Here is a 15,005-nt window from a genome sequence, read left to right as displayed (position 1 = left end):
AAATACAAAACTATTACAGAAAAAGAATACATAACTCGTAAGTGTCAAAATTCCGACATGAGAACAGACAAAATGCAATTTTTTTTTTTTCCTTTTATATACTTTATATTTTATATATTTTTTAATTTTTTTTAATTTTTTATTTAAAGCCTTAGAAAATAGCCCAAGTGGCCTAGCTACCTATTAAGCCGGCCTAACCACTAAAAAAGGCAACATAATGCAAGTGGGGGGAGATAAGCTTTGATTTTTGTTAAAGGAGAGGACCAAAACTTTCCTTGTGCAATGGAGTCTCCAAGACTCCAACAAAAAGTTGTTCCCCTATTTTTTAATTATGAAATATCTTGTTAGGTATAGGAGAAGACCAGTAACTGAAATATATCCATCAACTTTTTGAGCTGTCCAATTTTAACAAATAACAATGTTGGTCTAGCCTTACCTTATTTTGTACTTTACAAATTAAATGTCTTATCCACCAATTCAAGATAACCATGGATGAAACGGTACCCATTGCCACTTGTAAGAATATAGACCTTTCTTTTTCTTTTTTCTTTTTTTTTTTTTAATTTTTTAATTTTCTTTTTTAGGGGACACTTTACTTTAGTTTCTTGAACTTTCATGCGATTTGGCAAGCTCACCTTAAACTTTTAAATATCTCAATTTGGACCTTGAACTTTCAATTGCTCTCAATGTGGACCCTTACGTCAATTTTAGCCGTTAAAAATACTAAAAAAAGACTAAAATATCCATAATTTTTGTTTTTTTTTTAAATAAAAAACGTTTTGAAATTAAGAGTAAAGTTGAAATTTTATACATAAGTCAGGAGTATAAATATCATGTAACGTTTAAAATCTGACGGAGGGGTTCACATTGAGAGCAATTGAAAGTTCAGAGGTCTAAAGTGAGAGATTTGAAAGTTTTGGGGAGAGAGGTTTGTCAAATCGCGTAGAAGTTTAGAGGGTTCAACTGAAGTTTTTCCCCTATTTTTTTTTTTTTTTTTCCTTTTTTCTTTATTTTTATTTTTTTAAATACACTTTTCTACTAATTCATCAAACCTTAAATTAGAGGCTAGGAAAAATGCATAATCACGTAGTTTATCTGATTTGCAACTAGCTCTTTGTAATATTAAAAACTTAACAGATTCCGATAGCATGAAACCTTAAAACCAATAAAATTGTGATAGGTATCTTATTTTAGTAAGTGTCACATTAACGAAATCTGTTAAATTAGTGGATCGAATTTGACTTTAAGGAGTAAAGTAATTTTTTGACATACTTCAAGGACATTTGAGTTCATTTTAATATTACAGAGAGCTACTTGTAAATTAGGTAAATCACATGAACTAATTATAGGCTCGGATTTTTTTTTTTTAAAAATGTTCACATGTACTAAGAATAAATGAGAGTTTAATATACTGAATTGGACTTAAAAATAAAAGAGTCACTGTGCTGCTTAGAATGCCCCAATCACCTGGTCAGCAAAAAAAGGAAAAAAGTAGAACCATTATATTATAAAGTTGGGGCAACAAAAGTCCTTGCTCTTGCTCTTTTTTTCCCCTTCCTTTATTTAAATTCCAGGCACTATAATCTCTTTAGAGTAGCTATGTATAAAGTTTGAGGGAGACAAAAGTTCTAGATAAGAATATTAGATAAGCATTCTTTTTCTTTTTTCTTTTTTCTTTTTCTTTTATTTTATTTTTCCTCTTAAAGGATAGAAGAGCTAGCTGACTTCTAGTAGGATTCCAAAGGTGGGTTTTAGGTGTTACATAAAAGTGTATTACTTAGGTTTAATTCAACCAATGAATTGAAACACCTTTTATGTCATGATAGCTTTATTGCCTTTGATTGTTTCCAATATTAGTGACCAAGAGGCATGTGCTTTCTAAGTTGCAAAATAGAAGTGTCACCTTTTCCTCTAATTCATCAAGGATAAAAAAATAAAGGGTGGGGGCATGTGGCTCTAGTTGTCTAGCAGAGTGGCAGCAATGAGAGAGTAAATGGAGTGGGAGTCATCACCACCACCACCAGTTTGGCAATGATGCTTGTCCGTATAGAGTCCGTTTGGTTTTGTAATTTCATACGTTAAAAGCGTATTGTTTTAGAGTGTTTGTTTTTTTTTTTAAATGATAGATTTACATTTGCAAATCGTAGCCAATAAGTGTGTTTTCAAAGATGTATAATTTTAAAGACTAAACTGTAATTTTACTAAATGTTTAATTTATTTTTAAAAATTACATTACCAAATCGCACGTTTTGAGACCTCAAATCTAAACCCACCCGTAAATTTGTTCCAATTCTGATTCTTGTTGGATTTCAGATGGAACAAAAGTTCCTTGGTTGTCCAGTCCAAAGTGCAGACCCAAAAAGAGTTTAATTGAGGCCAGGCTGAGGAAAGGCTGAGAGTCGAACAACAGGCCTGCCAAATTGACTTGAGCACCCATTAGTTTTGGGCCAAAACTTCATGATATCATGTTGGGCATTGTCAGCTCAAGGAATTTGGTTAAGTCTAGCTCTTGGGGTAGACCCATTTTCAATTGGGTAGGATCGGCAATTTAACCCGCGACACACGAACTCGACATAAACACGACACGTACTTTTAGGGTTAGTGTTTAGGTTAAACGGGTTTGGGTCGTAAACGAGTCACCTATTTATGACATGTTTAGTAAACGTGTCGGGTCGTGTCAACCCGCAAACCTACAGGTTGACACGTTTGACCCATATATATTTTTATTTTTATTTGATTTTGCTTGGTTGCTAGGATTTTGCCATTTTGGTTTGGCTATAAAAATTAAAATGACTTTAAATGTGTTCACGGGCGGGGGCATGTTGGTTGGAACCTATTAACATCTAAATTAAACGTGTTCATAGGTTGTGTCGTGTCAACCCGATACGACATGTTTATCTAAACGGGTTACACGTGTCGTGTTACCCGTTAAGAAAACGTGTCGTGTTTAAGTTTGGCATAATTGGGTTGACATGAACCTAACACGCTAACATGTTTTGTCAGCCCTAGACTATCGATTGACACAAAATGTGAATCCGACATGAATCTAACATAAAATTAAGTTATAAGCGTCATCTCTAATTGTGGGTGAGTTTGTAAAGTATTGGCACTTGAATTTTTAAAGGGGTCGCAGGAGGAAGTTATTGAGAAATGTTATATGCATTCACTTTTAAAATATAACGTCACGTATCCACTCAAGAGTGTGCGGGAGTAAGACATTTACTAAAATGAGAAGTGTTCCACATCTATATCTTACATATTTTTGTTAATTTTTTAATAAACTTACCATTAAATCTGTCGGACGTAAATATAGTCTCACAAATTCAACGGTAAATTCTATATCTTACATATTTTTGTTAATTTTTTAATAAACTTACTATTAAATCTGTCGGACGTAAATATAGTCTCACAAATTCAACGGTAAATTTGCAATGGCTCTGAGTTCTGTATAAACTAAACATTTTACATCCATACTAGCCAAAAAAAAAAAAAAAAAAAAAAAATATGTCATCCCAAATATATATACAGGCAAGCATTTTCGTTATTTTGGCTTAAAACTTGATCTCTCTCGCTCCCCACCTCCGCCCCAACAGAATCTCAATGCAATCACCAAACCTCCATCTCTTCAAAACGTCCACCACCACCACCCACTGCCACCACCTAGCGTTCCACCACACAATTTCATCGACACAAACCCTGTTTTCCACCAATCTGCCAAACCCGAGAAGCCCCAGAAGCCTGATAATCACCCAGGCCGGCAAACCCCACCGCCGCCACGACAACAGAGCCGCCAGTCCCAAGAGGGTTGTGAAGGGAAAGAAGGAAAATGTGTGGAGCGTGGACAACGAGGTCGCTCAAAAGGAGAAAGAGAGAACCGGTGGAAGAAGCCCAAGGGGGAGCAGAGTTGTCAGGAGGAAGAAAACTAAGCCTGGTGGTGGTAGAGTCATCGTCTCTGGTGCTATGCTAATGGAGGATGAGACTGTGCTACAAACTCAGGTGCTGTCGTTTTTCTTGAATTTATGTTATGGGGTTATGGAATGCTTTTCTTTGGGAATTGGGGTTTGGGCAGTTGATATGGCTGTCAATTTTTGGTTTTTATGGGAATGTTTTGGTGAATTTAGGTGCTTTATTGTTTTTGAACATTTAGTACAATATGAATGTGTTTGTCAGTGTTGCTGCTAGGATGTACAGACCGCCTTTCTGGGAGGAGTTCTGCAAGAGAGAGAGAGAGAGTTAGAAGGTTCACTAAGCCACTCCAACACCCAAGTTAGTAGTACGGTCAAAGGGTTTTTGGCAAAGTTTTGCTATGAGTCAGTTTGCATACCTGTAAAGTTCACCTTAGCTCCTTATATAGGTCTATATAGGCCGATGACCCCTTAAGGTTTGAGGGACTCCCGTCAAGAAGTTATTACTTGACCAGAAGATTCCTTCCCTCAATCTGTTAAGAGGGGTAGCATAGCGTGAGCGTTTAGTTAACTGAGCTAGCGGAGGGAGAATGGTCTGCTTGGTGACATCCCTTTTGTGAAGGTGCACTCAGATCGTGGTAACTGGCAGGGCTATGGCCGTTGAACAGTTAGGCTGTTGGGTCCTTAATAACCCGTGATTCTTCATATTTCTGATGGTTAGCTGAGCTTTCTAGTGGATGGGCCCTCACAGGGCGGTATCCAAGCCCTACAGTGAAATACGCACACTGACATGGGAGATAGCAAAGCGAAATTGTAGAAAATTTGATGTAAAGTACTACTTCCTTTGATTGGTTTTTGAGAAAAGTGAGGAAGAGAAAGTATAGAAGTTAAATTCCTGAATTTTAAAACTGAGGAAAAGAAAGAGGAAACTACAGTTTTGAATTTATGTTTTGGATCTTGATATAAATAAATAAATTGGGATAAATGATGAGAACATAGATACGTGTTGAATTAAATAGAATAAGTTCTTGATTATTGGGGGTTACTGGAAGTTATAGTGCTCTTTATTTTTTTTTTATTTTTTTTATTTGATGATTTTTTTTGGCAGTACTATAATTCTTATATTCAGTAAGTACATGATTTTTTATGAATAATGTTGACTAACTACTTCTTTTGGCATTTTGGAGTGTATAATCTAATGTCAAGGGTGGTTTCTTCTTTCAGGAACCTGTGATAAGACCAGCATGGAATACATTTGCTAGTAGTGTGAGTGGGATATGGAAGGGGGTGGGAGCTGTATTTTCACCCATCACTGGAGAAATGGAACCAATTGATATTGGAAACAGGCATGAAAATTTATATGATTGCTATACTCTTTCCCGCATTGAGGCTGTGCCATCCCCTTCTGGAGGGCAGACATCTCAAATCCAGAGGAAGATAAATTGGGTGACTTTGAATCCTTACGGTGAAATACTACCGAATATAGGCGACAGTAATAGAAGTAAGGAAGAGCACAAAGTTAAAGATGCATCTTTACCCATAAAGGTTATAGCTGATGATAGTGTACCAAGTCATATTTTGCCCAAATTCGAGTCTTTTGACCTTAAAACAAGTGATGTAATGGAAGAAGATGTCATGGGAAATGAACCCGGTCTTGTTTTCTTTGAGGTATGGATTACCCCTGTCCACCTTTTGATGACTAAATGAGTAATTCAGAACTAGGAGAAAGTGATAATAATGATGTTAGTAATTGTTTAGGCTTCTGGACTTTCAGAAATTATTGCAGCATTTGTCTAAATAGTGCAAAAGCAGATGATAATCTAATTAGTTGATTTGCAGGATGGATCTTATTCTAGGGGTCCCATTGATATTCCAATCAGTGAAGATGATTCCAAGTATTACCTTTCTCCAACTTTCAAGTTTGAACAAGTGAGTTTAGCATGACAGTTATTGATCGTTTTCAACTCAGTACATTCTTAGCTAGTGCACCTATGTTTAACATAAAGGAAGATTCGAAAAGTGTCAATTTTTAAACTGCAGGTTACTAGTCGAACTTATCCCATATCACAAGTGGGCAAAGTTTAATTTCCCATTTGTTCTGTTTAGTAAGTACTGTACCACTTACCTAGCCCATTCTCTTCAGCCAGTAAATCAATCTGACATCTTACTTTGTACCCATGAGTGGATCCTTCTTCATGCCTTCATTACTTTATCCTTCCACCAAACCCGCCTTGCCTTTGCCCCAACAAGCACGAGCTACTGATAATGATACTGCCGCTACCAGTAACTATGTTGCCACCCATGGTGACCTTTTGTTGTCTCTCCTAGCTAGATGATTGTCATGATAAAAACCTAAACCACATCATTTTGTTGATTGGTTGATGCATCTGTCTCCTTGACATTACCACCATCAATTAAGGTCCTTAGACTTCACTGATTGAAATGCATCAATTTCATTATTCAAGCTTGAGCATCATCTTTAGCAAGTGCCATGGTGTCTATAATGCTCGAAAAGCTTAACTGAAATCTTTTGATCGACACGAGAGAGAGTTTTTCTTTATGTTTGTGAAAACCAGGTTTACAAATTGAGATAATGAGATTTGAGATTTGACCCTAGGTTTAGTGGAATCCAATATACTTTACTAGTTTAGGTAGCTGATGCCTAGAATGATGGTGGTGGTTGTTTTTGAGGTGATACAGTAATGATGGTTTTTGTGTAGCAGTAACCCAGTTGTGGTAGTGCTATTTTTATTTTATTTTATTTTTTTAATTTCAGAAGAAGTTCATTCTTTCCTTCATTAAAAAGCATTTTCTCCGTATCTTGGGATTTGACCATATTGTTACTTTTATGGTGCATTATTCTGTTTATCGTTAAGTTATTGGTACACTAGTTGTCTCTTTATTTCATAAAATATTTATTGTTTTTTTGCTTCCAAATATTGCGAAGCTACTTCAAGAAAATGTTAATATGGTTCCTAACATACTTATCTAATTATTCCATTTCTTCAACTATTTTATTATGTAATGAATCATTTGGAAACTGGAGGAATATGAGTATTTTTTTTTTTTTTACTATTTCATGTAAATTGAGTTTCTTGACTTTCCTTGCTTAGTGTTTGGTAAAAGGTTGCCACAAAAGACTCCGGATCATCCATACTATAGAATTCAATAATAGCGGTTCGGACATTCAGATAATGAGGGTAGCCATATATGAAGAAGAGTGGGTCAGTCCTGCTAGTCTTCCTGACCAAAGGTATCCTTATGCTTTATTTTTTTGCAGTTTGCAATGCTTATTGTTCTAGTATATTTTCCATCATCCAATTATCAGAAAGCAACAACGTTTTCTGGACCTAAAATCTTTAATTGCTTAGCACAATGTGCGGGCGAGAATATTACATATAGTTGAAGAAGACTACAAATAAAAAAATCTCATGGTTCAACTACAAATATTTATAATATGCAAATTTTGTGGTTATTTAATATATTAAATCAACAGATACCCATCTCCATTATTGTTGCAACTAATACCATTCTGGTATAATGTAGACTTAAATTGCAGTTTGGTGGAAGATATGCAACTTTCTCTTTTTTTTTTTTAATTTAATTTAATTAATTATTTATTTTTTAATTTCGATATGATTTCAACAACTATGGATAATGGGGAAAGAATAAAGCCTTGAAGATAAATTATATGGATGTTCACCTTAGTCAATTTGATTAAGTTCACAGCAACGCTATCTTGCCATACATGCTTCATCTATATGTTCAGTATTACTTCAAAGAAAATGGCAGCTTTGACATGTCCTACATTCAAGTGCTCTAAATCGCTGCCATACTTTGTCATATTCTTTCTAAAATTAGCCCAAGAAGCCATTATTTTGTCTAGGTGCTTCTTTTCCTAATTTTTATAGGTTCGGCATTTAGAGTATTACTTGCTGTATTCATTTTCTACCCTCTGCTTCTCTCATAAAAATAACAAATTTTAAAACAGTGATCTGGAGTTTGATTTGAAGCCATTTTCTCAGCGGAGGCGTATCCAACCATCAGAGTTGACTGGCTCCTGGAAGGTGTTTGAGGTTAGTGCTACTCCGGTGTTTGGCGAGGAGGAGATGGTCGTGGATGAAAGTAATGGCACCCCCTATGTCTACCTCTGTACTGAAACTTTAAAGAAGAGGGGCTTGCCGGAAAACCCAGTCTACTTTGGAGAGGAAGAGATGTTAGACATGCAGGATGTGACAATGCTTTGGCTTCCAGGTGGCGTCACGTGCTATGTCGACATAAAAAAGGATGGCATCCTTTGTATAGGAGTTGGGTGGTACGCAGATGAAGGAATAAATCTGGTTATGGAGAGAGATTATGGAGTGGATGGGAAGCTCAAGGAGGTTCGATCGAAATCAGAGGTAAAGAGAAGGTGGTCTGATCCACTCCCCAAGTAAGATTTTCACTTGCAAAAAGTTTTGAATTGTATTTTAGTAATAAATGCCTGGGTATTATCTAGAATCAAGAAGGGTAAGTCACTGTGAATCTTCAAAACCTGTTACATATACTTGGGAGTTGAATTGACCAGAAAATGGAGGGCATGAATATATATATAGTAGGAAAGAATACATTATTTGCTTCTTCTTGGTAGTATTATCCAGTTTGATTGGCTCTATGATCAGTAAGTTGGTGAAGCTTGACTTGAGATTGACTCTGTTTATAGGATCATCCTACAGTTTATTGTTTTTAGAACATACAGTTCCAGCTGATTGAACAAAATTTCAATTCCATCTCAGTAAGTCTTCACATGGGCAGTTTGTAGCTCTCTAGCATAGTATTAGATTAGAAATGTGTGATATTTTGAGTAAATTATACAAGATGGATGGTACTCGCAAGTAAATAAAGTCAAAAGAACATATTATTCAGTCATAATATCATATTGACAGAAAATCTCTACATCCCCCATTCAATAATGATTCACATAATTCAACAAACAAACAGAAACATTACGTGAATATATATGTAAGCACTGCCTCTCGCCTAGCCCATGAATGCAAACATGGTCCCTAGCACGACTGAGAACCCGAACATCATGTTACAATAAATGCTAGCTGCTCCATTAGACCGTGGTGGCGGTGGCGGTGAGGTGGTAGTGCCTGGAGGCGACGGGGTGGTGGTGGTCGGAGGAGTGCCTGGAGGCGACGGGGTTGTGGGAGAGGTACTGGGTGGATTTGCGGCAGTGACAGTGACCGCTAGCTTCATCCCCCCGCTGCAGTGGCCGGCGGTTGGACATATGAAGTACATTGAGCCAGCCGTGGAGAGGGCGACTGTTGTGTTTCCGTCTTGGTAGGAGTTGATGGCATTGCCAGAGTTGCAAGCGGTGTAGTCAGCCTGGCTCACAACATCCACTTTGTGGCTACTGTCGTAGGTGAACACTGTATTGAAGAAGAGCTTTGGTGAGTTAATTATGCTTAATTATCAAATTATGGAGGTTGAGCCAGAAAAAAGGGGACTTACTGAGCCATGTGTTCAATGGGTTGGTCCATGAAAACGATGATAACTCAATAATGACAATATCTATCCCATTTATAAAATCATAGAGTAGTTGGAAAAAGTAATATTTCTTATTATAATATGGTATTAGAATAATTCTTGGGTGTGCTGGCTCCAAAGTGGTCATCGACCCGTAACGAATTATTTAATTAATATTTTAATATTTTTCTGAACAAGTAAGGTGAAAGACGAAAACAAAGTTCGAATTTAGTATCTTTATTATGATAACATATTAAATCGCCGCCATTTATCTTAAATTAATATTTAATTTATAGCTAGTGACATCAAATAATTTTCCCTGTAGAGGGTACCAAGAGGTAGAGCAGGTAGAGAGCTGCCTTGTGCCCAGGCTAGTCTAAAAGTTATCATAGGGTCTAAAAGTTATGGTCGGGCCCTATTGGCTTGCCTAACATGAATTGGATATGTACTTAGTTGTAACAACGCTAGCTTGATTATTGTGGAGTTTATTTGAATAGAAAGTAAAAATTAGTTTGATTCTCTAAATTTAAGAAAAATCTAAAAGAAACTGCTACTAGTAACTTCTTGGTATAGTAGTGGTCTAGGAGATCAAAAAGCTTTTGGGGAGAAAGTATTCACTTAGGCATGGGTTAAGGCCATCGATTGATCTTCTATTGTTTGAAAAATTTTGAATGGAAGAAAGAACTGACAAAAACTTGGTCCTTTACATCAAATGTTATTCGAGAAATATGGATGCAGGAGATATAAATGAAATGATTAAATTTATAATTTTCTATCAATTTAAATTTTTGAAATAACTGACAATTTATCATGATATCAGAATAAGTAAAAAAAAAAAAACTATATAACCATAGTCGAGCCTACCGTAAGCTCACTATATATATATATATATATAACTCAAATTACTCTAATGCCAATAACTCCGGCTACAAAAAAGAAGCACAATTAGTGACGTTTGAGATAGTAGAGTTTTTGAAAAACGTTACTATTTTTTTTATTTTTTGACATGTCCACACAAGAGGGAGGATGAGGATTTGAACTAGTGACCTCCGCTTCATTAGGCGTGGTCCCAGCCGATTGAGTTACCTCTTGAGGACTGAAAAACGTCACTAAAATGTGGCGTTTTACTGTTCAAACTTCAATATTCATTAAATAGTGTTACTATTCATGTGTGAAAGACGACGTTTGAATAGTAACACAAATGCTACTTTTGATATTTTGCCCCTTTCCATGTCAAGCTGCTTTGATCAATCTATGCACGCATAGATTATTTCTGAATTTAATTTTAATTTGGTCAAACAAAGCCCAACGGGAGCAGGATTAATGTTAACCAAGACAAAGAATGATATATCGACATAATAATAAGAAGAAGAAAAAAACTTACAAAGAGTGTCACCAACAACAAATTTTTCACCGGCAGCCCAGGTGACGTAATCTCCTGCTTGATTCCAGCCGGTGCTGCCGCCAACAATGTGCTGCACTCCGTAGGCAACCGGCGTGGCCAGCATGAGAATCAGAAGCGTAATTTGCATGGCCATGTTTGAAATCCTTATCGACTGGTTGCTTAGAAATGGAGGTTGGTTGCAGAGGGTTTACAGGGAGGATGGGAGAGTTCCTGGGAATATATGATGTTTTGGCTTTGCTGGGGGCTTCAGAAGAATTTATTTATAGAAAATGAAAAGTCATACAACAACATATGTATTAGTTATGTTACCAACTTCTGTCTTCAACAACAACTTCGATTATATTATTTACTTACTTTAGTTGTTCCATCTGCTTGTCTAATTATTTGTCTCTCCACCTAATGCATGGATCTCTCTCTCTCTCTCTCTCTCTCTCTCATACACATAGAGATATACAAAAAAAAAAAAAAAAAAAAAAAAAAAGCCGACTAAAATGGGAATAGAGATTTCTGGCTTAAGCTTGTGGCGTATTGGCTTCAAGAAAGTTTAGGATGATTCATTTCCTCCAATTCAATGTTTTCAATTTATTCTGTTTATAAATTTTGATTTCCACCTTCTCATCATTGAATTAGATGATCAAAGGTTCAATTACTTCAGCAATATGAGATGTTTTGAAAAAAAAAAAAAACTGTTTTTATTGGACACCTATATTTTCCTAGCTAGTAGCAAAAGAAAAATGCTACCTATTACACACCGGCCCCTATTCCACCCCCACCCTATTGGGTTGATGAGACAATGGCGTAAGCAAAAGGGTTGATTCAATTGTGCTGGGCATTGCTACATTAGTCCATTGAGATAAGGGTGAGATAGGAGGTAATAATGCTACATATATACCATATACATACTACAAATATGTTTTCACGGGATAGTTCAATCAGCTGGGAGCCATGGCTCATAAAACGAAGGTCAGTAATTCGAATTCGAATTCGAATTCCCCATTTTCTTTTCCTTGTGCAGACATGTCAAAAAAGAAAGAAAAAAAAAGACATCTAAAAAATATCTCATAAAGTTGGTATGTAGCATTACTCAGTAGCAAAAAATAAGAAAAGAGTATTAATTAATACTATATACTACACACCCATCTCACTCGGTTGACATGACTGTGTTCATCAACCCTTAAATTAGCCTTAAAATTAGATCAGGGTTCCTGTAACATGTTGTCCACGTGGAAATGATTTAAATGTTTTTCATCTTTTTTTTTTTTTTTTTTTTTGACATATCCGCAAAAGAAGGGAAATAAAGATTCGAACTAGTGACATCCGCTTCATTAGACATGGTCCCAACCGATTGAGTTACCTCTTAGAACAATGTTTTCCATTTATAACACAAATAAAGGTGTCCAATAATACTCTTGAAATCAGATGAAAGGATTTATGGCCTCAAATATGAGTAAGCTAGCCGAGTAAACACGGTAAAGAAAGCTAAAAGCAAGCTGATGAGTTTGAAGGGAATAATGCCAGAGAACCTTCCACACATCATATGTATTTTCAACGCATCTTTAATTGTTTAGATATCTTTTTTTAATTATTTCCACCTAATCCACATGTAGAGCCGTAGAGGAGCATCTTTACGAGAAAGATTACTTTGCACGATCCCACTATTCCTCGTCCTTACATAATTGAATACAGTATTAGTTAGGAAAAGATAGCAAGACTTTTCTCATAGAATCATTTCATTTCATGGGGGATTTTTTTTTTTTTTTTTCCAAAGAAAAAAAAGGATAATAAGTAAAAGGGTTTTCAAGATTCAAGATCAAACGCTCCGAAGGCAAATGAAGACAAATAATGTGGCTTTTAAAATTATCATTAAATTTTAGATGAATCATACTTAAATTTTGATCTAATGATGATTTTGAAAGGCATATCAACTTTAGGAGAATAAAAAGAAGATAAAAAGATGGTCCTTAACATTACTCAATAATTTAGCACTTACATTCCGTTTGTTTCAATGTAAACGAAAAACATTTTTCTTATTTGTTTGGTATTTGGTATTACAGAAAATTATGGTAATTTTTTTTTTTTTTTTTTTTTTTTAATTCTCGTAAAATGATTGATAGTTTTTAAAATCATAAATCATTTTTCAAATTTGAACTTATCCTTCTCGACTCACAATACCCGACAGATTCACATGCACTACCTCTTGCTAGCTCACCGCCAAAGTTGTCGGAGTAGTTGTTGGAGCTGTTGCCAGCCTGCCACCACCATTGTCATCCCGTATTTTCTGTAAGAGACAAATGCTGTAAAGTCATTACCGTTGCAAATTTCTCGTACGAGCCGAACTCTGAAAAATGTTTTCAGACTCAAAAATAGTTTCGCTAAAAATATTTCCAACAAAAAACATTTTAAGTTGAAACAAACAAAGCCTTAAATGCAAAAAAAAAATCCAAAAACAAAAACAAAAACAAACAAACAAACGCTGAACAATAGTTCCATATTCATAGCGTTGAACAATAGTTCCATATTCATAGTATATATATATATATATATATATGAATTGGTCATAGAGTTTGTTTGTTCAATGGTTTTATTCTTATTCAATGTGGGAGAGGGGAAATTGTTCAATGGTTTTGATAACATGCAAAACCAACCCACCCCACCCCACTCCCACCTTCTCCATATAAGAATATGCAAAGGAGACAATGATTTACAACTACACACAAATAAACTAACAAATATTTTAAGGCCATCCCCATTAACTACGCTTCACAAATTCATAAAAAAAAAAAACACAACTTAATTTCAAAGTCAATGCCGATTGGCGCAGACTTGTGAGTTGTGAGCGCAATGCTCGTTGAATATAGGCTGTAAAATCCAATAGTTGGTGGTGGGCCGACGTGGCTGCATGCCGAGCAATATTCCATATCCATTTTTCCACCAAGATAGAAACATGGCGAGTCCATAAATATGGAAAGATCTCACTCTCATGGCCGGCTGACATTCTTGACTTTAGGGTTCATCCAAAGGATGCATGGTGGCATTCATGGGTGCACCAGTCGATTGGGGGAGGGCGGGGGTGGTGGCCGGCGCCCAGTGACAAAGCGTTTTGGAGGTTAGAATGAGTAATTCTAGAAGTCACTCTTATGTTACTTTAAGAATGAGGCGACTTTTAAAATCATCGTTTGATCAAAATTTAATAATGATCAATCACAAACTCAATGGTGATTTTAGAAGCCACATCATTCTTAGAGTGACATAAGAGAGATACTTCTAACATTACTCGGCCGGAAGGGGCCATCTTCTAGCCATGCATGGCCAAAAGTTCTAATTTTTTTTTTTTTTTTAGGAACTTTTGAATTGGTCATGCTAATGGTTCTTAGATGTGTTTTCACACGAAGGTTCTAAAAAATTTCTCGTTTCATACTTAGAGTGACTTGTTTTAAAAACAAGTTTCTTAATTTTTAATGATTAATCCCCCACCTGTGTGACCATAATATTTCCTTTCTTTTTTAATCGTGGGTATTATCTATGTTCTTTGTCAAAGCTTTGCAACAAAAACCTCTAGACAATTTGAATACTATTCATTTAGTTTGCAAAAGAACTTATCAAAAAGTTTAGAGAGGATTGCTGAGATAATTTGCTTGAAAATGTAATCTATTTTTTCGAACAACTTGAAATTGACATTCATATTTAAGTGCTTGTTATATTAAAGGTTGATGTCATCATCAAAGCTACCATAGGCTTTCAATTGCAAGAGCTTAATAGTAGGTTTGGTGAAAGGGTGATAAAACTTTTGATACTTAGCTTAGCATTGGATTCAAAAGATGCTTATAAATGTTTTTCAATAGACGATATATGTTGTCTTGCGGAAAAGTATTATCCTTTTGATTTTTTTGAGTAGAAAAAAATTAATTTGAGATTTCAATTGAAGAATTTTGAACTTGATGTGCTTAATCATCCAAAATTGAAAATTTTGTCTTCCATCGTTGAATTATGTTGAGAAATGGTAGAGACTGAAAAATCAAAAATATATCTTATTAATAGATTGATTTGCCATGTTTTGACTTTTCTATTCTAGTGTTTACAGCATAACGACTATCGAATGACCATTTTCAGCTATGAAAGTTGTTAAAACAAGACTTCACAACAAAACGGAGAATAAATTTTTTGGAAATAATTTAGTTGTTTAT

General features: G+C 35.5%; 2 protein-coding genes across 2 annotated transcripts; one reads left to right on the top strand and one right to left on the bottom strand.

The window, feature by feature from the left end:
• Nucleotides 1-3,563: 3,563 nt before the first annotated feature.
• LOC132188705 (uncharacterized) lies at nt 3,564-8,524 on the top strand. Its single transcript, XM_059603238.1, has 5 exons — nt 3,564-3,996; nt 5,130-5,573; nt 5,745-5,834; nt 7,019-7,158; nt 7,897-8,524. Exons 1-5 carry the CDS (start codon nt 3,601-3,603, stop codon nt 8,339-8,341), a joined length of 1,515 nt encoding a protein of 504 aa, XP_059459221.1. The 5' UTR covers nt 3,564-3,600; the 3' UTR covers nt 8,342-8,524.
• Nucleotides 8,525-8,780: 256 nt separating this feature from the next.
• LOC132188717 (uclacyanin-3-like) lies at nt 8,781-11,111 on the bottom strand. The gene is made up of 2 exons (XM_059603248.1): nt 10,801-11,111; nt 8,781-9,319 (listed from the first exon to the last, which is right to left on the bottom strand). Exons 1-2 carry the CDS (start codon nt 10,952-10,954, stop codon nt 8,925-8,927), a joined length of 549 nt encoding a protein of 182 aa, XP_059459231.1. The 5' UTR covers nt 10,955-11,111; the 3' UTR covers nt 8,781-8,924.
• Nucleotides 11,112-15,005: the final 3,894 nt, after the last annotated feature.

The sequence above is a fragment of the Corylus avellana genome, chromosome ca1, assembly GCF_901000735.1.
Source record: "Corylus avellana chromosome ca1, CavTom2PMs-1.0".
Lineage (NCBI taxonomy): Eukaryota > Viridiplantae > Streptophyta > Magnoliopsida > Fagales > Betulaceae > Corylus > Corylus avellana.
This window is presented reverse-complemented; position numbering and strand designations above follow the sequence as displayed.